The sequence below is a fragment of the Phoenix dactylifera genome, unplaced genomic scaffold (genome assembly GCF_009389715.1).
Source record: "Phoenix dactylifera cultivar Barhee BC4 unplaced genomic scaffold, palm_55x_up_171113_PBpolish2nd_filt_p 000659F, whole genome shotgun sequence".
NCBI classification, from domain to species: Eukaryota; Viridiplantae; Streptophyta; class Magnoliopsida; order Arecales; family Arecaceae; genus Phoenix; species Phoenix dactylifera.
This window is the reverse complement of record NW_024068048.1, coordinates 179,889-202,495: the sequence shown is the minus strand read 5'-3', so window position 1 is coordinate 202,495 and position 22,607 is coordinate 179,889. Positions and strand designations below refer to the sequence as shown.

Below are 22,607 nucleotides of genomic sequence, written 5' to 3'. Positions count from 1 at the left end.
GAGGTTAGCCCAAAGTAGTAGATCTCAAAAGATGCCATTTCAATTGGGCATCGTATGACCAAATTATGGCCTTTTGAAATTTGGCTTGCGACTCAACTTCTCAATGTGGCGGATCTTGCTCTTAAATTATGGTGGTCGTCAAAGTGGTCTACATCGAGTTTGAGGATTTTCCTAGATTAGTCAAGGCATTTAGACCCATGCTACTATCATATTTTTTTTGGCTACTCTAATTCTATTAGCATGCCCGTGTAACTATTTGTAGCATACTTTTTATAGATATCTACCTTATTGCTATTGCTATGAGATTTGTCACCTCTCTCCATCGATCAACAAGTCCTATGGCACATTTGGAGAGCCGGAACCCAAATTAGGGCGCAAACAATATGAATGGATGAAACATGGCATGTTAGTCGACGATGGAACGAATCCATATGTTCTTAAAAAAATCATGGCCGGGCCGAATTGGTAAATGGCATAAGTTGAAGGTCTAGAAATTAGTTCTCCGACCAGCGAGATGATCACCTTACACGTGCCACGCATTCACAGAACCAACCGGAGGGCCGGTGAGCAATAACGTGCCTACATGGCAAGTTAGTTGCGTCCGTGGCATAGGATTTTCCGAGGCAAAGGAAGCAGCAGAAGAGCCCGAGGGAGAGCCTGTTTTCAAAGAACAAGGCTGAAATCAGGAGGAAAACTAAGAACCCTTTCCGCTTACGTTTCTGGTTAAAGAGAGAGAAGCCTCCTATCCTTCGCTCCCGCTCGCTTCCTCTAATTTGTCTCCATTACCCTTCAATTGATAGAAATCAGAAGCCATCTCTCGTCTTTTGCGGCTCCTCTATCTTCTCTCCGCCGTCGGCGCCACCGGACCGAGCAAACCGGCGCTTCCCCCATCAACTGAAGTATAAAAAGGGGATTCAGAGTGAAGCAAAACGGTGGCCCTCTCCAAGTCTTCCAATCCCTTTCTTTTCTCTGCCGTAAGGCTTTTTTTCTTTTCATTGTCGTATTTTATTATTGTTTTTTATTTACCGGGACTCTGCTTTGTTCCTCTTGTTCTGATAACAAAGAATACTACAACACAACCGGAAATCTATTATAATCTCAGAATATATATATTTTTTCGTAAGGATATTTTCAGCTAGCATTTCCTTTTCAGCTAGGGTTTCTGATCTCCATTCCATTGTAAGGTGGGATTGCTTCTTTTGGTTCACTCCTACTTCCATGTTGATTGCCCTTGCGTCGTTTCTTGGTTGGTAGTATAACTTCCCTTCCACGCTCTCTTGGATTCCTGCTAAGATGGGATCTCCTGAGGGCACTTGAAGGGTATTTTTGGTTTGTATCCCTGTCCGTGGATATCCAGGACTTGTTAACTCCGCAATAGAATAACTATTCTTTTCAGCAGAATAAGAATCATTCTCGGGAGTAAGGCGTATTCTTGCCTCTTTTAGCCCATCAGATGTCCTCGATTCAGGAAAAGCAGCGGCATAGACTTCTTCTGATAGTATATTTGTACACAAAATAACACACGATTGATACGGTGGTTATAGGGCAGATTAGTTTTGAAGGTAGGGGATAATTCTGTATGTAGATAATGGCCTGCATCTGAAATGGAGAGAGGTGGACCAGCATTAGTTCACAGTGGTATAAAGTAGCAAATGGGAGTGCAACAGGCAATGGCAATTTGAACCACCACACCAGCTCTTCCTCACATTCTGGTATTCACTCTTGTGGTGCCCATTTACTTTGTAGCAATCGTTTTTTTTTAATATTTTTTTCCTATTATCGTCATAATTGGCTCTGCTACTAAAAGTGCTTCTTATTGTCATAGATGAGCATGGTATTGGGCTCTCATCAAGAAACAGATCGTCAGTGAGTGACTGTGATGGAAATTTGTCCTCCTATCGAAGGAGCTCAAGTTCAAATTGTTATGCAAGTCTCGACAAGGACAGCTCTGTGAAATCATGGGTGAGTAGTAGTTTTAGGAGCTATTGTGAGAGAGGGCAGGAGAAGAATCCCAGTTTCTGCGATAGGCAAAATAGGTCATTTTTGGGTGACAATGGGTTCCATGACCATTTTGATTCGCTAATAGCACATAGAACTGAAAGGGATACCTTCAGGTGCTCCCATTCTATGGTACTGGAGAAACAGGTTGACACATGGCCCAAAAGATCAGCAGGTAATTCAATAAATGATGCTCTTTACCGAGGAAGTATAATTGGTGGCACTGGCAGAACTTCCTTTGAAAAGGACTTTCCATCCCTTGGAGCTGAAGTAAAGAAGGGGCCTCCAGATGCAGGCAGGGTCTCTTTTCCTGGTCTTAACACTGTTCAAAGCCATCCTATGGGTTCTGCGTCCATACTTGGGGTTGATGGCTAGACTTAATCTCTAGCAGAAGTACCTGTAGTAGCAGGTGCCGTTGGACCAGGGCTGTCATCTGCCCTACAAACAACTCCTGTCAATCAGGTTACTGCAGCCTTAAGCACTACAAAAGGCTTAAATATGGTGGAAGCATTGACTCGGGGGACGTCACAAGTCCATACTGGCCCTCAGGTAGTTTAGTTAATATGACATCCTTCGCTCGCTGTATTATTGAGGATGTTATGTCTCAGTCATTTCTTTTTTTCCTTTTTTAAATTGCGGTTGCAGTTAGCCCTTCATGCTCAGAGGGTTGAGGAACTAACTCTCAGACAATGCAAGCAACTAACACCTGTGATGCCTTCAATGCCTAAAACCTCGGTATGTTTCTTCCTCATTCCTAAGTTCCATTAATGGTTTTTTTTTTTTTAAATTTCTCATAAGTTACTGGTAAATAATTTCCATGGAAATTCTGCCATTTAGGCTGGTGGTAATTCCATACCATTTCCTGCTTCATTATCTCTTACTAAAAGAAATTCTCTAAGAAAATTGGGCATCCAGCTTGGCAATAATAGCATTTCCTCTTCAATTTCCTCTGCTCTTATGTTACTTTTCATTAAAAATGTCCAATGTCTCTTTTATTGGACAACAAACCAAACCATAATAGTCAAGCCTTGTCCCAACCAACTTTTCAGCTAAATGAAAAATGTGAACCATGTATAAGGCAATATCTTGCTTGTATGTCTCCATCAATATTGTTTAGCTTGAAGTCATGTCTTATGCATTGGCATGTTGCCATTGTCCAAGATAGATGACTACTTTGCATCCTTAATATTTAAAGTATGCTTCATTGTTGTTGTAAGGATTTGGTTTTCATTTTAGATAGTGTATTCCTTGCTCCAACTCATCTATATACTATCAAAATACAAAGTTCTTTATTTTGAAGCTTTGTATTTTTTTTGACATTTAAAATGCAATTTTCCCAAAATAGAGGAAGAAAGTAAGCCTCATCAATACCATAATAAATAATCTGTATCAAGATGGGGTTAGCCATGGGGAAACTTTTATCAAGAAGACATTAGAAAAGGATGGAGCAAAATACATTCCAACTAATTATCAACCTTACATGCCACGGAGTGAATTTCTTTGTTTGAATTGGTATCTATGGGTGAAGAGGGTGGAGATATCTAAAAAAAGGACAAAACGACATGTAGAAGATATAGGTTGTTTATGCCTGGAATTGTATGCCTATTCTTGCATTTCTAGACTATGTTGATGTGTGTATTCTTCTCTCCAGTTGGTGCATGGATTGTCAAATTATTTTTTTGTTTCTTTGAAGCCTTATATTTTTCTTTTGAATGGGAAGAGTTCATAGATGCATGATTACAATAACCAATTGTTATCTCAACAAGATGGTCATTTAAGAGGCAAAGTTTTGATCCAGAAATTTTGTCTAATGGATTGAGCAATATATTATGGCTAGTTGCCAACCTTATATCCTATGGAGTCAACATTCTTTGTTTGTGCTATTTGGTATCTAAGGGCGGGGCTATTCAAAAGATGAGAAAAAAGACATTATGAAAATAAATTGAATACTCAAACCAACCTTTTCGCCCATCTCTACTCTATAGTTGCTATTCATAATGCCCATTCTGTTGTACACAGTGTTAGAAATTATTTAGGGTGGAGGTATTCAAATCCTTTCACGATCATTCACCTAAAGGCTTAATCTATGGTGGAATGAAATCTGTCTATATTTTTTCACACTTCTATAATTGTTATTCTTAGATCTGCATGTGCTTGGCTCTTTTACTCAATATTAAGTCCCTCTTTTCATAGTGCCTCCTCTGATCTTCATTTAAAATAAGCAGTTTTGATTGGTAATCCAAAATGGTGCGTGGCTCCTACAATCTCATTGTTCATTTTCTTTTCTAAATTCTAACAACTTTGACTAATGCAGTTTCTTGTTGCTTTTCCCTTTGGTACAGATACAAGTGTGATTATTGTCTTATATAATTTTGCTTTAAGCCTGTACAATGTGTTTGTCATTTGACACCTCATCTACTTTTGTCTCATTAAAATTATCTTTTAATCACTATTTTGCATACATCAGACATAATGGAAATATTCCCTGGTTCCCTTTTGTTTCATCATCAGTGATCATTGACCTTCAGTTTCTTTTCCCTTGAAATTTTCCTCCATAACTCTGTTTTACGTTTACCCCTACTTTGATGTGACTGATAAACACTATATCATTTTCAATAGTGTAAACTGTTGACCCCCTAATGGATTTTGATGAATACAAAACACTAGAGTATAATTCTCTTTATATTAACAATTTACTTGAGCATTTCAGGTGTTTAACTAAGAATATTGTTAAGAATTGTCAAGGCATGTTCCCATATTTTTTTGGAGAATTTATTGAAGATCTTTGAGATGAAGAAAACGGATCAGGGGCATCCGAGACGTCTCCGGTTTGTTCCAGAGACGTCTCTGGCACGTAGAGAAGAAACTGGGACGTCTGGAGACGTCCCCGGCACCTGCCGAGGCGTCTCGCAGGGTCGGAGCCGACTCCCGGCTTTCCGGAGTCGACTCTCTCAGAGACGGCAGAAAGGCCGATTTCAAGGGATGCGCGCGAGTCGTCTCCGAAGGACGCGGAGTCGACTCTCTCAGGGATTCCAGAGGACCTGCTTTTTCGTTGAGAAAACGTCGGAGCCGTCTCCGACGTCGCGGAGTCGTCCCCACGCATAAAGCGCAAAAATCCCGAGACGTCCCCCGAGGCATGCGAGCTGACTCTCTCAGAAAAACAGAAAAACAAGAAATCGAGCTGTTCTTCATCGGAGTCGTCCCCAGAAAGCGCCGAGTCGACTCCAACATTGTCAAAAGATTTTTTATACAGCCGAGACGTCTCTCGTTCAAGCGGAGACGTCTCCGGAATGCCTGGGACGCGACTGACACATTTTTGCAGGTTTGTTTGAAATTCTAACGGCTATATTCTTGTGTCTAACGGATCTATTGCTTGTAGGAGTATAAAAAGGAGCTTTTAAGTGCCTAAAAACATCTTCTCACCAACCAAACAAAAGAGCATTCAAGAGAGAAGAAAGAGAAAGAGTTACAAGGGAGTTAGTGCTTTCAAGAGGAGAAATCAAGTGCATTCAAGTCTTCTTCATCTGATTTCGTGCTCATCTACTCACTCCCACTCGGCAATCAAAGCTCACATTCAAGCCAACATGATCCACATCGGAAGAACCACCATCATCTACGCTTTCAACGGCAAAGAGGGTTCTTCCGGTTTTGTTGTTCTTCATCGTTTTATTTGCTTTCATAGAAGCTTTTAAATTCTTGTAAAACACTTGAATATTGTGCTTGTTCCAGTCAAGGGACTTGGAACAAGGGTTAGGCGTCCCAAGCCTAGGTTAAATTGGGGGATTATAGGGTTCGTTGTTAGCCCGGGGTAAAACAACGAGTTGGGTAGTTCACTCGAAAAACTACCGGACTGTAATCGCTGATTATAGTGGAAAATTCCCAAAGGTGTTTGGGGAGTGGATGTAGGAGCAGTGGAAGCTCCGAACCACTATAAACCTCTGCGTTTGCGATTGACTGTGCTTACCACTTCAATTTTACTTTTACACATACAATTGTGTGTATTGTTTAATTAGACAAAAATTTTAAAACACCCAATTCACCCCCCTCTTGGGTGACCATCTCTGGGCAACAAGTGGTATCAGAGCAGGTGCTCTGTGTATTCTTGAAAATCTAACCGTCTTTGCCAAAGATCAAGATGGCAACACCCTTTAACAATGTTCCTGCTGAGGGGCAGGCTACCAATAGACCTCCACTTTTCAATGGGACAAATTATTCCTATTGAAAAACTAGAATGAGAATTTTTATTCAAGCACAAGATTATGCCCTGTGGAGGGTTATAATCAAAGGACCACACGAACCATCTCATACAGTTAATGGCGTTCAGGTTCCCAAACCTGAGGAGGATTGGGACGAGAATGATAGTAAGATGGTTCAACTCAATGCTAGAGCCATGAATTCATTGTTTTGTGCTCTAGATGTAAATAAGTTTAATAGAGTCTCCACCTGTAGTTCCGCCAAGGAAATATGGGATTGGCTTGAAGTTATCCATGAGGGTACTAATCAAGTCAAGGAGTCTAAAATGAACATTCTAGTTCACAAATATGAATTATTTAAGATGGAACCCAACGAAACTATTTCATGCATGTTCACACGCTTCACTGATATAATTAATGGTCTAAAGAATTTGGGTAAATCTTACACTAACTCAGAACTTGTGAGGAAAATTCTCAGGTCCTTGCCAAAAGTTTGGGAAGCGAAGGTCAAGGCGATTGTAGAAGCCAAAGACCTCAACACCTTGGCACTTGAAGAACTATTGGGCTCATTGATGACGCATGAGCTCACAATGAAGCAACATGAAGAAGATGTGCCAAAGAAGAAGACAATTGCCCTCAAGGCTACTTCAAGTATTTGTGAAGAAGAAAGCAGTGAAAGTGAAGAAGAAAGTGAAGATGAAGACTTGGGCTTAATAGTAAGGAAGTTCAAAAAATTCATAAGAAGAAAGAAGGCCTTCCCAAGAAAGAAGTTTGGAGGGAGAAATGATTGGGAAAAGGAAAAAGAAAAAGAAAGAGACCCAATCATATGTTATGATTGCAAGAGACCGGGACACATCCGCTTCGAATGCCCTCAACAGAAGAAGCACTATGGAAAGAAGAAGAAGAAGGCGTTGAAAGCGACTTGGGAATGATAGTGACACATCCTCCTCCGAGGAAGAGAAGGAAGAAACCGCCAATTTGTGTTTCATGGCATTCGACGACGATGAGGTATGTCAAAGCTCAACTACAGATTTTACTTTAGAAGAATTATATGAAGCTTTCCAAGAACTCATGAATGATTGTAGTATGTTAGGAGTAAAAAATAAAGAACTAAAGGCCTCCAATCAAAAACTAAAGGATGACATTAAAAACCTATTGATTGAAAGGGAGAGCTATGAAAATGATAGCATCATTGACCTAAAGGATAAAAATTCAAAACTTAGCATTGAAAATGAAACGGCAAAAATACTCATTAAGGAATTAAATCTAAGAGTCAAATTCCTACTCAATAGTAATACTTCACTTGCACAAAATGTCGAATCCCTTAAAAATGATAAGGAAGAATTAGCTAAAGAAAATTTGGACCTTAAAGATGAGCTACACAAGTATAAACCAATTGTGCAGAAATTTACACATAGCTCGGAAAAATTAAATCTTATTCTATCCAATCAAAGAGCTGTTTTTAATAAAGCCGGATTAGGATACAAAACTAGCAAACAACAAAAATATCTAAAGAACTTTTTTGTAAAAGCAAAAGATGTCAAAACTGAAAAACCTACATGCTTTTATTGTGAGAAAAGTGGACATAAAGCTTATTCTTGCATTCAAAGAAAGATTCAAACTAATAAGAACACACTTGTAAAGGGTAAAAACACAACCAAAATGTGGGTGCCTAGGGGAACCAACTACACTAACCAAGAAGGACCCAAGAAAACTTGGGTACCTAAGAGCTTCACATGATTATTTTGCAGGTATGCCTTGCAGCCGGGAGCAAAAAGAGAATGTGGTATCTTGATAGCGGTTGCTCAAGGCATATGACCGGTGACAAGAGCCTTTTCGTCACCTTGAAATCAAAAGAAGGGAGTAGTCACATTTGGAGACAATGCTAAAGGTCAAATCATTGGCGTTGGTAAAATCTCCATATCACCCTCCTCATTTATTGACAATGTATTGTTAGTTAATGGATTAAAACATAATTTATTAAGTATAAGTCAATTTTGTGACAAGGGCTTTAAAGTGTCATTTGAATCTTTTCTATGCATAATTAGTAGTCCAATTGACAATGAAATCATACTTATGGGACATAGGCTTGGAAATATTTACATGGTAGATCTTGATGATCTCACCAAGAAGGATGGCCAATGTCTTGTAGCCATGGATGTCAAGGTCAATGAGACTAGCTGGTTATGGCATCGTAGGTTAGGGCATGCTAGCATTGATTTAATTTCTAAATTGATTACAAAAGATCTAGTCAAAGGACTACCAAAAATAGACTTTGAAAAGAACAAAATTTGTGCTGCATGTCAACTAGGGAAACAGACAAGAAGCTCTTTCAAATCTAAGAACATAGTCTCAACATCAAAATCCTTAGAACTAATTCACATGGATTTATTTGGACCCACTAGAACTGCTAGTCTAGGGGGTAAGAAGTTTGGTCTTGTAATTGTTGATGACTTTTCACATTTTACATGGATTTCATTTCTTGCCCACAAAGATGAGTCCTTTTCCGCTTTTATCAAGTTTCATAATAGGATTTCGAATGAGCTTAACCTTAAACTAAAAGCAATTAGGAGTGATCATGGTACCGAGTTTGAAAATCAGCATTTTGAAAAATTTTGTGAAGAAAACGGTATCAATCACGATTTTTCGGCCCCTAGGACACCCCAACAAAATGGGGTGGTAGAAAGGAAGAATCGCACATTAGCAGATATGGCTCGTACTATGTTGTGCGAATCAGATTTACCAAAGTATTTTTGGGCTGAAGCAATCAATACTGCCTGCCATATTTTAAACCGTGCTTTAGTTAGATCTATCTTAAAGAAAACACCTTATGAGTTGTTGAAAAATAAAAAGCCCAATATAAGTTATTTTCATGTTTTTGGTTGTCGCTGCTTTATTTTAAACAATGGAAAGGACAATCTAAGTAAGTTTAGTGCTAAATCAGATGAGGGGATCTTTTTAGGTTATTCCTCATCTAGTAGAGCATACAGGGTCTTCAACAAGAGAACTCTTGTTGTTGAAGAATCCATTCATGTTGTTTTTGATGAAGCTAATGGAGATTCTTCTAGAAAAGAAGAAGATGGTGATGCAGGTATACTTGAAGACAGAATGAAGGAATTCTCCATACAAGACAAACAACATGAGGATGAAATCAAAGAAGATACAATTCAGCAAGATGAAGAAGATCAACCCCCAGCGAGAAATCAAGATCTTCCTAGGGAATGGAGGTATGCACATGGTCATCCAAGGGATCTAATCCTTGGTGACCCTTCACAAGGGGTAAGGACAAGATCCTCTTTAAGAAACACTAGTAATTATCTTGCATTCGTTTCACAGATAGAGCCTAAATCACTAGAAGAAGCTGAAAAAGATGAAAATTGGATAAATGCTATGCAAGAGGAATTAAACCAATTTGAAAGAAATCAAGTTTGGACTCTAATGAAAAGACCCCCTAATGTTTCAATTATAGGCACCAAGTGGGTATATAGAAATAAACTAGATGAAGATGGAATAGTAATAAGAAACAAAGCTAGGCTAGTAGCCAAAGGCTACAATCAGGAGGAAGGCATAGATTTTGATGAAACTTTTGCTCCTGTTGCCAGGTTAGAGGCTATTAGACTACTTTTGGCATATGCATGCTTCATGGATTTCAAACTCTATCAAATGGATGTAAAAAGTGCTTTTTTAAATGGTTATATAATGGAGGAAGTTTATGTAGAACAACCTCCAGGTTTTGAAAACCACTTACATCCAGATCATGTTTTTAAATTGCATAAAGCATTGTATGGACTTAAGCAAGCCCCTAGGGTGTGGTATGAAAGATTAAGTAATTTCCTAATTGAAAATAAGTTTAAAAGAGGAAATGTAGACAAAACACTCTTCATTAAAAGAAAAGGGAATGACTTATTGCTTGTGCAAATTTATGTGGATGATATAATTTTTGGTGCTACTAATGATAGTCTTTGTCAAGAGTTTGCTAAGCTTATGCAGGGAGAATTTGAAATGAGCATGATGGGTGAGCTCAACTTCTTTCTTGGGCTACAAATAAAACAATCAGAGGAAGGCATCTTCATCAGTCAGTTCAAATACATCAAGGAAATGTTGGAGAAGTTCAAGATGAAGGATGCAAAGGAAATCAGCACACCCATGGGCTCAAGTTGCAAGCTTGATAAAGATGAAAAAGGTAAAAGTATAGACTGCAAATTGTACAGAGGTATGATAGGGTCTTTACTTTACCTTACTGCTAGTAGACCAGACATATTATTCAGTGTTTGCATGTGTGCTAGATACCAAGCATGTCCTAAGGAATCACACTTGCAAGCTGTTAAAAGAATATTCATATACCTAGTAGGGACATCTAATGCAGGTTTATGGTATTCTAAACAATCTGATTTAAACTTAATTGCTTATTCCGATGCTGATTTTGCCGGGTGCAAACTCGACAGAAAAAGCACAAGTGGCACCTGTCAATTCTTGGGTGCTAACTTGGTTTCTGGTTTTAGCAAGAAACAGAATTCAGTTGCCTTGTCCACAGCTGAGGCTGAGTATATTGCAGCCGGAAGCTGTTGTGCCCAAGTTCTTTGGATTAAGCAACAACTTGAAGATTTTGGTATCAAAATGGACAATATTCCAATTAGATGTGATAATACAAGTGCAATCAATTTAACAAAAAATCCTGTCCAACACTCTAAATCAAAACACATAGAGATTAGGCATCACTTTATAAGGGATCATGTGTTGAAAAATGATGTATTGATTGAGTATGTATGCACTGAAAATCAATTGGCCGATATCTTTACAAAGCCCCTTTGTAAAGATAGGTTCAACTTTTTAAGGAATGCCTTGTGCTTGTATGATCCTAGCAAGTAGATTGAATTTGTAATGCAAGCATGATTTGATTTCAACACTATAGCTTAAATGATTTAACTCTTCAAACATATGCAATGCTTTGTATGCTCTAGAGATAAATATGAATGCTACTCAAACTAATAATACACTTCAAGGTCACATATAGGAAACCAAGTACCTAATGAGTGAAAATATGAATTTGTCAAATTAGATGACGAATTGTTTGACTTTCCGGAGGATAGTTATCCCCCTTGGACTCTTCATAGAGATATTTTCAGAGCCTATTCCATAGGCATTCGAAATTTGGTCAAACATTCCTCATTTCAATATTGATAATTCAAAAATCATTGTCAAGCTTTTATAGGATGTATTATTAAAGGGAAGGATCACAAGCAAGGTCACTTTATATTCGCCAAAAGATATCAAACTGATCATTAAGGTTGAATAAAACGAATTGGGAAAAGATTGGGAACCTTCTGAAATCTTTCAGTGCCGGAGACGTCTCTGGCAAATCGCAGAGACGTCCCCCCGGCGAGACGTCTCGCATTAGTCGCGGAGACGTCTCAGGGACAGAATGAATGTTTTTTTTAATAGGCCGAAACAGCTCGAGCCGTCCCGAGCTGCTTTCCATCGTCCCCAACGAAACCCTAAACCCTAGCATCCATCTTCTCTCCACCACAAATCGAACCAAAATCACTGCCCATTTCTCTAGATTTCCGATCAATGGCACCTAAGAAAGCTAGGCGTAGTGGTGGGAGGCGTCCTAGGGTGGCAAACGACGAGGAACGGAGGGAAGAGTCCTCTGCGCCGTCTCCTTCGGTTGCTCCGCCAACCGTGACTCCCTCCTGTGCGAATCGCACAGTAACAACAGGTAGGCACATAGATTTTCATTTCTTAGCGAGTGAGGGGTTCTCTATTGGAGAGAGACTCCGTGCCCAAGGTTGGGAACACCTATGTTCCCTAAACATGTCTACCTATCCCGGCCTAATGAGAGAAATCTTTAGTAATTTGGCCTTAGGGAGCTCGGGGTACATCGGGTATGTCCGAGGCACATTGGTAGAAATCAATGAGGACATTTTATCTAGTTTGTTACAAATACCTAAGTACGGTGAGGCTCCGACCTCACATCCTCAAAGGGAGATTGCTTTAAACCTAATTCTAGGTAGAGAGAACTGCGGTCCTCTTGACATAGTTAAGTCCCAAGACCTCAATGCTGAAATGAGATTGCTCTTGAGCATAATTAACAGGGTCTTGTTCCCAAAAACCGGTCGCTTCGACTTTGTTTCGGAGCGAGATTTGGCCATTATGCACCACATCCTGCTAGGGATTCCCCTAAACCTTCCTAGGCTCATGTTGAACTACATCTCAATATGTCATAGGTACTCCAGATTCAGCATACCGTATGGGATGGTCTTCACCTTACTTTTCAAGCACTTTAAGGTTCCTATCCCTGAAAATGAGCCAGAGAAACCCTTGAGAAACACTGATTTCTATAACGAGAGCACACTACATAGGATGGAGTTTCACAAGAAAGACGGGTCTTGGGTTAAGGTCTGTAAAAGAAAATCCCAAACTGTAGAGCCTGAGATCCATCATCAGGAGCCTGTCCACCTCTCTCCTCCACATAGCTCTATACCCTTTACTGATCATATGGAGAGCTTTCCTGATGTACCTTCCAGCTCGGCTGGACCATCCACTTCCATGCCTCCTCCTCCAGCTTGTGGATCGACGCTCTTGTCAGATGAGCAGATGCACACCCTAGCATCCATGGTGTGCCAGCAAATGAGGGAAGAAATGAGATCAGTGGTTTCTGCTGAGATAGCTCCCATCCGCACCTCACATGAAGCACTCTTAGAAGAGTTGAAAGAAATCAGAACTCAAATGGAAGCTATAGGGTCAGAATTGGTTTGTGTGGCATCAAACCAAACTAGAAGATCATGTGAGATACAGGCTAAATTGAAGATCATATCGGATGGTCTTCAAGAGCTGACGAGCCCTGAAGGGAATTTGGGCAGTGTGGCTGCCCAGCTTCGAGGGAGGATTGATAGGGCAACCCATGAATTTGAAGCATTAGTGACAGCACTCAATCAATCTCAGGGAGATAACTTTAGAAGTCTAATGGATGCAATAAATAGGTTTGTGGAGGCTGCTGCTGGGGCTATTGAGCGTGGTCGCCGGTGAGGCACTTTTTGTAGACATCTAGGGTTCATCTTTTTGTAAAACCCTAGGCTTATATGAAACTCTTTCTTTTGTATTAGCAATCAATCCTTGTAATGGCTTCAAATGATTGTAATACTATATGAATGTCATAACCCTTCTTTTTGAATCTTGGAGTATGTCTCTAATACTGTGATGTGCCATGGAAATGTCATAACGTACCTTGAATGTTCAAACTTGACAATGTGCAATCATTTCACTATTTTGCCAACTTGACAATGCATATGAAATAGGGGGAGCACAACTTATAATAATTGCATTTAAAAGGTCTGAAATGAATTCCAAAACAAAGGGGGAGTAAATTTCACCTTCCCAAATCATTGAATGCTTCATGGTAATATGAATGCTGAATTCTAATAGGCATCGCGTTTTAGGTACCTAAGGAAAATTTGTCCCCTTCATTGTTGATGACAAAAAGGGGGAGTAGAACCAATATGGAATGCAAAATGCAAAATTTACACTCATACTTGAAAGTTGAATTAGAATCAACAAAATGAAAAGATAAAATTGAAGAATATTGTCCTTCTGGAAAAGAAAGGGGGAGTCAAAAGTATTTGGCTTTTGATTGTCGTTAGCATCAATATTTCATTAATTTACACTTTAACTTGATGCAAATCTAAAAGTGATAGATGATATGCCAAAATTGCTCAAAGAGCTACTAAGATCAATACTTATGCATAAGGATAGAACTGACAGTTGACTATATTGAATTATGCATACTGTATCTAGCTCTAACCAAAACACAATACTTGTACATCTGATCAAATACTGTGTATATGTTTAATTTTAAATTTTGCATATACTCAGTGTTTTGTCATCATCAAAAGGGGGGAGATTGTTGACCCCCTAATGGATTTTGATGAATACAAAACACTAGAGTATAATTCCCTTTATATTAACAATTTACTTGAGCATTTCAGGTGTTTAACTAAGAATATTGTTAAGAATTGTCAAGGCATGTTCCCATATTTTTTTGGAGAATTTATTAAAGATCTTTGAGATGAAGAAAATGGATCAGGGGCAGCCGAGACGTCTCCGGTTTGTTCCAGAGACGTCTCTGGCACGTAGAGAAGAAACTGGGACGTCTGGAGACGTCCCCGGCACCTGCCGAGGCATCTCGCAGGGTCGGAGCCGACTCCCGGCTTTCCGGAGTCGACTCTCTCAGAGACGGCAGAAAGGCCGATTTCAAGGGATGCGCGCGAGTCGTCTCCGAAGGACGCGGAGTCGACTCTCATAGGGATTCTAGAGGACCTGCTTTTTCGTTGAGAAAACGTCGGAGCCGTCTCCGACGTCGCGGAGTCGTCCCCACGCATAAAGCGCAAAAATCCCGAGACGTCCCCCGAGGCATGCGAGCCGACTCTCTCAGAAAAACAGAAAAACAAGAAATCGAGCTGTTCTTCATCGGAGTCGTCCCCAGAAAGCGCCGAGTCGACTTCAACATTGTCAAAAGATTTTTTATACAGCTGAGACGTCTCTCGTTCAAGCGGAGACGTCTCCGGAATGCCTGGGACGCGACCGACACATTTTTGCAGGTTTGTTTGAAATTCTAACGGCTATATTCTTGTGTCTAACGGATCTATTGCTTGTAGGAGTATAAAAAGGAGCTTTTAAGTGCCTAAAAACATCTTCTCACCAACCAAACAAAAGAGCATTCAAGAGAGAAGAAAGAGAAAGAGTTATAAGGGAGTTAGTGCTTTCAAGAGGAGAAATCGAGTGCATTCAAGTCTTCTTCATCTGATTTCGTGCTCATCTACTCACTCCCACTCGGCAATCAAAGCTCACATTCAAGCCAACGTGATCTACATCGGAAGAACCACCATCATCCACGCTTTCAACGGCAAAGAGGGTTCTTCCGGTTTTGTTGTTCTTCATCGTTTTATTTGCTTTCATAGAAGCTTTTAAATTCTTGTAAAACACTTGAATATTGTGCTTGTTCCAGTCAAGAGACTTGGAACAAGGGTTAGGCGTCCCAAGCCTAGGTTAAATTGGGGGATTATAGGGTTCGTTGTTAGCCCGGGGTAAAACAACGAGTTGGGTAGTTCACTCGAAAAACTACCGGACTGTAATCGCTGATTATAGTGGAAAATTTCCAAAGGTGTTTGGGGAGTGGATGTAGGAGCAGTGGAAGCTCCGAACCACTATAAACCTCTGCGTTTGCGATTGACTGTGCTTACCACTTCAATTTTACTTTTGCACATACACTTGTGTGTACTGTTTAATTAGACAAAAATTTTAAAACACCCAATTCACCCCCCTCTTGGGTGACCATCTCTGGGCAACATAAACCATATAATTTCATGTGGAACGTCTGTTGTCAGTATGTTTATTACCAATATTACAGTATAGAGTAATCCTTATTGTAACCAAGGTGTTAGTGTTGGCCTGTAAGTTATGAATTTACCTTGTTGAAGATGGCATAATACAGGTGTGGAGTATTAGCAGTGGATAGTATCGCTATTCATTCACTTTTACGACTCCATATCAATAAGTAAAGTATGCACATCATGCTGGGTCTGGTCCATGGCTGTCTTGATGGTGATGACAATTGCCATGCATTTGCTTGGGGAAATGCATGAATATTTAAAAATATTTGCATTCAAATGCTAAGATATCTTACATTATTCACTTATTTTGAAAGTACATCATTTTATTTTGCTTTATGATGGTACATTTTTTAAAGATATCTTTGAACTAATGTACATTATGACCTACAATATATATGCTAATTGTTGTTTAATATATATGCTGACTAGGTTTAAATAGTTTATTCCGCAAACTGCCATTGAACTATTAGGTATGCATATCAACCGTACAAACAGGATAAAAATTCATGATAAAATTTATTGGGAAATGTGTAACTATGTTTACACAGAACAGCACATTGCTGGTGTTGGATGCATATTGCGGACCTTGTGAAAAGCTTGTAAGCTGGTAGTATTATCAAAATTATTGGTTTTTCTGTGTCCAATCAGCAGACTGGGCATGCCTTGGTACATTAGTATGCTCTTTCTTTGCATCTTGAATAATCTTATTGCTTTTAGTGAGAAGTAGACATGTATTGATTTAGATTGGTCAAAAATATATATTGAAGGACATGTTTACTTTTTCATATAAATATCTGAATTTTGCTAATCTTCTCCATAGTGTGCATTCTTTGTCCTTGCAGAGCATTACGTGTGCAGTATAGTGTATTGATTGTATGCCAATACACATTTATAAAAAATTCTGTTTTGCATCTAGACTGTTCTCAATTGATTTTTGGTGAGATTTCTGGATGTTAATTTTGCACTAGAAAAGCAATTCAGAAGAAGTCTAGATGTAAATTAAGGATAATAGTTGATCCTTCTCCTAGAACTTAGTAAATAGCAAACCCCTCCACTCCTAAACTCTTTATGTTTTTGTCATAGTAAAAAATATGCTGGTTTTATGGCTTATCGAAGCCATTATTCCCCAATCAGGGTTTAATTAGAGTCCTTGGTTTAGCTTGACACCTCTACATAATAAGTTGTTTGAAATAAGTCTCTATTCTCTTTTATATTGGTGATGGTTGGTGAATGGTTGGGCATTAAGATATATTACATATATTCTTTTTTGAAGTATAAATGCTAGTTGTTGATAAGAGTAAGAAGCTTCTGATTTCTTGTGGGGAAGGCCAACTTGTTGAAATGCAATATACAAGGATAATAAGTTGTTTGCAGATTTGATGTGATTCAAGCTGAAGAGATAAAGAATAGAGGTTTTAATGGGTAGCGTGGTATGGTATGGAATTTTTGTGGCCAACTGAGTGTCGGTACGCTACCTATACCGGATACCGGTATGCCACCTATGCTGGGTACCGGTACGCCACCTATGTCGGGTACCGGTACGCCACCTATGCTGGGTACCGGTACTAAACTATTATGGTACGGTACGCTCCGTACCGTCCGATTCAGGCCGGTACGGCATATCTTAAATGACACCGTAATCGGCTTTTTGGATGGAGATGATAGTAGAATGGTGGCAGGTGGTTTTTGTGGCATTTTCAGGAATGTGGCAGTAGTGAAATCACGAAGCAATAGCTCTCCACATCTCGTTTTCTTATAAGTGTGGAATCAATTCTCTGATGCTGTTAGTCTTTTGCTGACAAAGGCACGTAGATGTAATTCATGAATGGTGGCTGTGCCGATATTCTCTCTTTTTGCTGGTAAAGGCCCTAAATATAGATGCTATCTGGTTGCTACCTTTACAAACAACCTTTCTCATTGATCGGCTCCTCATATAGTTTGGATTTGCAGGATTCGAAACCAGAACCCCTCCCATATTGTGGGGACCCAAATTTTGCATTGTGCCTAGCAATCTCCTCCCCTTGCCTTTGATTATTCAGACTATATGGTAGCATGAATCTGGGCCTCCATGTTATTTGGATCTGACACCTCATAGCCTTGCAGATTTCTGGAGGGATATGGTAGCTTAGTTGTCTGACAATCAATCTCCGCTTCTTTTTTACATGTTTTCTTGCTCTATCTAAAGTTGTGAAAATGCTTTTTCATCAATTTTTAGATCTCATGTGGCCATTTCTTCTATGCCTAGATTGGGGTGACTGCTAGTTAGATGCTGTTTCAATCTAGTCACCCACAACCTCCTCCACTTCATATCACACTACTTGCACCTTCAGTGGTGTCATCTTGAAGTCCTATGTTGGTATCCTTCTTATTCTTGAATTCATTTTAGCAAGTTTGATGAACACAATTGATAAGCTATCTCATTCATCATCATACATTACATAAAATAGATGTATATTTTCAAAATAATTGAAATTTTATATATTTTAAATAAAGTAGCAATATTTGTAATTAATTTCACTTAATATATGTGATAGTTTACAATATTATGTAATATTGTGCTAAAAAATATGCTCCAATTACAGGTACATATTACCATACTTTTCATGATTTTTAGTTGAATTAATAATTACATAAGTATTTAAATACTTAAAAATTAGATAATGTACAACCTTATGCAAAACTGGATGAATTACTTCAGAAAATATGTCTAAATACCTATACATAGTACTAATTTTTCATTATTCTCATTTTTTAAATTTTTAGTTAATTTTTAAATGATAAAATCAATACGTAATTATAAAATATGAAAAATTTAATTTTAATTTGTTTTAATATAGAACCTTATTGGGGTTGCTATATATTCTTAATGCAAGGCTCGCTAGCCAATTGACCTTAAAGTCTTATTTTAAGGATTTCTAAGCCAGTGATGAACTTAAGGTCCTTAAAGTGAAGAATCTGATGTTTTATGGTGCAAATTTGAAAACTTTGTTCGGGAAATGTGAGCTCATCTACTTAGCATCAATCATGTGCTTGATTCCTTGCTGAGTTAACTTTATGTGAGAGAGGGGTCTGCCATGAGATCTTAGGCTTGCTTCAATATGCATCTTGTATTTGTAGTAAAAGAATGTGTATATTCATTACTTTTTCTTTCCTTTTCTCTTTCATATTTGCATTTTTCAATCACTAGTCTGGATTCTAGTTAGTTATCTAGTTATTTGCTATTAAACAGAATTAAGAAAGCCATTAGCATGAGGAACGACAAGGGTACTGATAAGAATCCAGACCCATATAAAAAGAAGGGTACATTAGGACATTACTATGTTCTTTTAGGTACCTTTGATTTTATATCACGAACAACATGGAGGGAGGTGGTGATTTGATCTTGTCATTTGTCTATAAGAATTGTAGTTGTTTTGTAAAATAAAGTTAAAAGATAGCTAGGAGGAGATGTAAGAGTTTGAAGAGGGTTAGTAAAGAATAATAAGAAGGGATAAGAGGAGAAAGAAGAGAAGTGGAACAAAATGAAAGATATTAGAGAGAGAGAGAGGTGAAAGTAGAATTCAGTTGAGAGTTCTTTACTTATGATAACAACTCACAGAAATAGTTATGGATATAGTTATTGAAACTAATGGAGTTTATCACTCTTGGTAATTGCCTTTTAACAAAGCTCCATTAATATATGCATTCAATTAAGAGAATAATATATGATCTTGTCAATGTTGGATGGAAGTTTTATGGTTTTAATATTTTGAAGTTATAATGCCATATATGAATGACATAGGATTTCCATAGCAATATTCGTTGGTTGATACTTTGAAAAAGATTTGAGAGGGCAAAACACTAGGTTTACTAGTTAACCAAGTGGATCGTAAATATGAGAAAGGCAAGAAATGCAAGAAAAGTATTATGGTAACCCCATATTGTGGAACTAAACATATTAAATAGTTCTAACAATGTCCGCCGAACATGTATCGGGACCCATACTGGTTGGCGTACAGTTCGGTACAACACCAAACCAGTGCCGTACCGACACACGGTATGCTTGGGCGTGTTGGTTCTGAACTGGCACGTTCATTTTTTTTAAAGCTTTTTAGGTTTGATTTATTGGTAATCAATTGTTTTCAGATTTTTCAATGATTTTAAGTACAATTTGATGTTTCTTAATATTTTTTGATGTTTCTATGATCTCGGTATAGCTTAAATGATGCATCTTGTTATTTTAAAGTGATACAAATCATAAAATGATTATTGATATGTTGCATGCTACAAGAACCAATATGAAATATTCTATAATCAACTAGTGAGATAGAAAATATAAAATAATATAATCAATTACATATATTTAAAATACAACATATATCGATATCTAAAATTTCGTCGAGTGGCGATGTCTCTTATAGATATCTGGATCATTAGCATATTCAAAAAGCACATCAACCTACCTCTCTAATCAATCGATATTGTTGTCCTATACGCTCATCCCATAAGGAGTGCGTTTTGAGTTATAAGCACTCTTAGATCTCTCGTTGAAGCTCTGACTTTGAGAGATATCCTCTGATTGATAATAGGACTGTAGAGGGGCCTTTCCAAATATGCCAGTAGCAAAATTCGATCCGTAAGATGCTTTGGGCTGCATAGATAGTAGCCACCAGAAGACGATGCATCAGATGCACCATATCCATATTTGTATTCGTATGGATCATAGGCTACCTGAGACTGTAGGTTATAGGATCTACTATATGGCGCAGAACTTGATACGTTTATGGATCTTACTCCACGTGCGAGGTCATCTGAATGACATCGAGAAGCTCGTCTCCTATATGTAATGTAAACTTGCGGGCTTTAACAGATCATACACTATGATCTTTATTCTGTATAGCATGTATAAACTGGGACTCACCGGTGAATCGAAGACCATTCCATGATTGTCTCATAAACGGTGGTCTCATATCCTCCATTTTCTCTTTGGCTAGTAGATTTCTGACTACTAGAACTGTCATCGCTGCTGTTCTTGATCTTTAAATTTAAGTGAATTGACGACTCCACACTCTCCATCGGGGCTGCAACTATATTTTTTTAGTTGCGCTGAGCAGCTGCCTACTTACCCTTCGTGTCCCTCTATCTGGCAAGGCGGGAGGATGGATGTCACCCTCTTGACTGAGTCGACTGGATAGCATGGTGGCCTCATCTAAGCAACTCTTGTTCATAGCTCTGAGAGGATGTCTCAAACAAGGAGTCATATGATGACTGGCTTCCTAATGATACTTGTGGCTGGGGCTGATCAACTGGAATAATGTGTGGAATGTTGCGATCTGTCCATTGCGTTGCATCGACTCTAGCTTCGCTGGATACGAAACTAGCGGTCTTGAAGGTGATCCTGGTGAAGGGAAAATCTCCTGAGTTGTCCAATAAATTCGAACGCCAAGCATGAAAATCAGTTTTAAAATTTTTTATTTATTTTATTTATAACAATTATAAATATTTAATTTAACTTTTATGTAAAATTACCTCAAGCCCGCAGCAGAAGTTGGTCGAGGTAATCTGGATCTGGATCTGAATCCCTGAAGGTAGCTCTGCGAGGCCTGGATCTGCAAGTCCTCTACTTCGCACGCACGTCGAGCTTCGTAGGAAGGTTGGACGATATCTGTATTTTGCAAAAACACTTTTTGCAAAAAGGACCCTAGAAGAAACACTTTTCTTTTCTTCTCCTTCTTCTTCCTTCTCTCCCGTTTCCAACCCGAGAGCTTCAATTCTGGACCGATCGCAGAGGAGAAGAGAGGAGACCAAAAAACCGGATCTGGATGCTTGCCACTGGTGAGAAGATTGAGAGAGAAGGACCACTTCTTCTCTCTTCCTCTTCTCCTTTAGAAAATTCCCACCGAAGCCTCTGTCTGTGAAGTTTCTTCCAAAGATTTCACAGACAGATTCACTCCCTTTTCCTCTCTAATTCGTTCTCCCTTCAAGAGGAAAACATTGGTCTATCTATAGGCCAACATAGAGAGGTTTTTAAGAGGAGTTATGAGCTGCCGTTATCGATTTAAATGTAAGATTGGTAACGTTTGTTTCAAAAACAAACGTGAAGAAAATCGTCCAATTCATCCGATAACAGCCGGATTTCAAAAATCAAATTTAACCGGAATGTAGCCGGTTCAAAACCGGACATTTTGGTCCAGACGGGAGAGCAGACGGAGGCGCGGTGTGGAGACGAAGCCGGGAGGAAGAAGGCTATGTTTTCTCCTCCCAGGCTTTTCTCCATCGCGGCTCACAAAGAAAATGTTAAGGGTCCATGAGGGGGAGTGGTCCACGGGTCCATGGGAGTTTAAAAACAAGTCAGCCGTCAACCATTTAAATGGGATTAGCCAAATAGAAAATGGGTTAGCCCATTTTGTAATAAAGCAAGCCTATTTGGTTGTAAACCAAATTGGCAGCCCATTTGAATGATTTTTGACCCGAAAAAATTCCACATGAGTCCGACTCATGGGAGATTCAATTGGGTCCAGTTTCGGCTCGATCCAAGTCCGACTTAGATCAGAGCAAATACAAAATTAAATTCCAATTAAATCATGATCGAGCCCAATTACACTAATTAGACCCAATCAAATCCAATCTCAACAATTGAGTCCTGATCAAGTTCAATTATATTAATTGAAGCTTGATTGACCCGAAATACAGACTTAATTAGTTGTTCATCCATGAAATTTAGCATGTACCTTATGTTCAGCTAGCACTGAACATAGACAGAACCAAATTCCAAATGACCCACAATTTAATTCTTAATTAAATTGGGTCAAGACCTTCCTGCTTAGCTTGACTAATGTGCGTGACTCCGATAGGTTCGAACACTAAGCCGGTAGTACATGGACTACTCCATGCACTAATCGAGGTGACCATCTAGCAGTGATACCCGACGTCCGGATAGGTCGAATATGCAAAGCAACATTCAAGAACCTAGACGTATGGTTGCATAATTCATCCCTATGACCATCGATGCTCAAGATGACCTCAGAGTGGACTGTCGATCTCCGGG

General features: G+C 38.9%; 1 protein-coding gene across 1 annotated transcript in view; it reads left to right on the top strand.

The window, feature by feature from the left end:
- Nucleotides 1–597: 597 nt before the first annotated feature.
- The window catches only part of LOC113461222, a 39,393-nt gene continuing 17,383 nt past the window's right edge, over nt 598–22,607 (top strand). The window contains exons 1-3 of the mRNA XM_039119921.1: nt 598–1,712; nt 1,826–2,547; nt 2,644–2,733. Coding sequence (XP_038975849.1) covers nt 2,497–2,547; nt 2,644–2,733 — 141 coding nt within the window. The 5' untranslated portion in view covers nt 598–1,712; nt 1,826–2,496. The remainder of the gene's footprint in view (nt 1,713–1,825; nt 2,548–2,643; nt 2,734–22,607) is intronic.